This window comes from Passer montanus, unplaced genomic scaffold (genome assembly GCF_014805655.1).
Source record: "Passer montanus isolate IOZ18808 unplaced genomic scaffold, ASM1480565v1 scaffold562, whole genome shotgun sequence".
Classification (NCBI taxonomy): Eukaryota; Metazoa; Chordata; class Aves; order Passeriformes; family Passeridae; genus Passer; species Passer montanus.
Window position 1 is genome coordinate 21,079 of NW_024370618.1, and position 2,202 is coordinate 23,280.

At 61.0% G+C, this 2,202-nt stretch overlaps 1 protein-coding gene across 1 annotated transcript in view; it reads left to right on the top strand.

The window, feature by feature from the left end:
• Nucleotides 1-1,482, top strand: part of LOC120510201 (serine/threonine-protein phosphatase 6 regulatory ankyrin repeat subunit C-like) — a gene marked incomplete at its 5' end in the record, with an annotated part of 21,312 nt that extends 19,830 nt beyond the window's left edge. Inside the window, 2 exons of the mRNA XM_039725765.1 lie at nt 354-530; nt 706-1,482. Of these exons, the coding sequence (XP_039581699.1) occupies nt 354-530; nt 706-847 (319 nt within the window). The remainder of the gene's footprint in view (nt 1-353; nt 531-705) is intronic.
• Nucleotides 1,483-2,202: the final 720 nt, after the last annotated feature.

Below are 2,202 nucleotides of genomic sequence, written 5' to 3' on the forward strand. Positions count from 1 at the left end.
GGGATTGGGGGGGTGGGACTGGGGGAACTGGGAATGGGAACAGGGGAACTGGGAATGGGACTGGGGTGGGACTGGGGGAACTGGGAATGGGGGAAAACTGGGAAATGTGTGAACGGGCGAGCCCTTGAACCCACTCAAAGGTTTTGGCAGGGGGTGTTCTGTGGGGTTTTGTGGTGGGATTTTGTGGTAGAGTTTTGGGGTGGGATTTTGTGCTGAGGTTTTGTGGTGGGATTTTGTGGTTGGGTTTTGGGTGGGATTTTGTGATAGGGTTTTGGGGTGAGATTTTGGGTGCGGTTTTGTGGTGGGATTTTGGGGTGAGGGTTTAGGGGCTGTAATGCTCTGTCCCTGCCCAGGCCGCTGCACATCGCGGCGAGGAACGGCCTGGCCTCGGTGGTGCAGGCCCTGCTCAGCCGCGGGGCCACCGTGCTGGCTGTGGATGAAGAAGGTGCGTGTGCCCCGGGGCCCTGGGGGACTGCAGAGTCCTGGGGAGCGCCCAGAGCCCGGGAGGGGCTCAGCCACAGCCACCCGGAGCACCCTGACACACCCCATCCACACCCTGACACACCCCATCCCATACCCCACACCATACCCCATCCCATACTGCACACCCCATCCACACCCTGACACACCCCACACCCCATCCCATACTGCACACCCCACACCCCAACCCACACCCCTTACCCCTCATGGCTGGCTCCGTCCGGTTCCGGCCTGCGGGGCGCTGCCGGTGCCGGCCCGCGGGGCGCTGCCGGTGCCGGCCTGCGGGGCGCTGCCGAACGGCTCCTCCTGCCCCTACTCCAAGGAACGCCACAGCGCCATCGGCCTGGACGGCTGCTACTCGGAGTGACCTCCCTCCCCCCGGCCACGGGTGACCTGATATCTTATTCTATTTATTTAGAAATTCTATAAATATAGGGCACTTTAAAGGAGAACAAGACCGGGCGGGCCCAGCCTGGGGGGGTGGGGGTGAGGCCAAGAGTTCGGGGCTTTGTGTGGTCCCGATGGGGCCAGGGCTGTGCCAGTGCCGGTCCCTGCGCCCTCCCTGGCTGGGCAGGGCTGGAAGGGGCAGGGCTGGGGCTGGCACATCCCTGGCACGGAAAGGAGAGGATTGGGGCTGGCAAAACGTGCCCCTGTGCCCTGCCAATCCTCCCTGGCTGGGCAGGGCTGGAAGGGGCAGGACTGGGGCTGGCACATCCCTGGCACGGAAAGGAGAGGATTTGGGCTGGCAGGATTTGGGCTGGCACGTTCCTGGTACCCTCCCAACCCTCCCTGGCTGGTAGGATTTGAGCTGGCACATCCCTGGCATGGAAAGGAGAGGATTGGGGCTGGCACATCCATTGTGCCCTCCCAACCTTCCCTGGCTAGCAGAATTTGGGCTGGCACGTTCCTGGGATGGAAAGGAGAGGATTGGGGCTGGCACATCCCTGGCATGGAAAGGGCAGGATTTGGGCTGGCAGGATTTGGGCTGGCACATCCCTGGCATGGAAGAGGCAGGATTGGGGCTGGCAGGATTGGGGCTGGCACATCCCTGGCATGGAAAGGGCAGGATTGGGGCTGGCACATCCCTGGCATGGAAAGATCAGGACTGGGGCTGGCACATCCCTGGCACGGAAGGGGCAGGATTTGGGCTGGCAGGATTGGGGCTGGCACATTCCTTGCATGGAAAGAGCAGGATCTGGGCTGGCAAGATTGGGGCTGGCACATCCCTGGCATGGAAGGGGCAGGATTTGGGCTGGCACATCCCTGGCACGGAAGGAGCAGGATTGGGGCTGGCAGGATTTGGGCTGGCACATCCCTGGGATGGAAAGGGCAGGATTTGGGCTGGCACATCCCTGGCACAGAAAGGAGAGGATTGGGGCTGGCACATCCCTGGCACGGAAGGAGCAGGATTTGGGCTGGCAGGATTGGGGCTGGCACATCCCTGGCATGGAAGGGGCAGGATTTGGGCTGGCACAAGCCACCTGCTGCTGGATTTTTCCCTCGGGGGTTGCTGGGAGCCATTTCCTCCCTGGTGCTTTTGTTTCCTTCCCAGAGTTCTGTTTCCTCCCTGGCATCTTTGTTTCATTCCCGCTGTTTCATTCCCAGAATTTTGTTCCCTTCCCAACGTTTTTGTTCCCTTCCCAGTGTTTTTGTTCCCTTCCCAGTGTTTTTGTTTCCTTCCCAATGTTTCTGTTCCATTCCCAACGTTTTCCTTTCATTCCC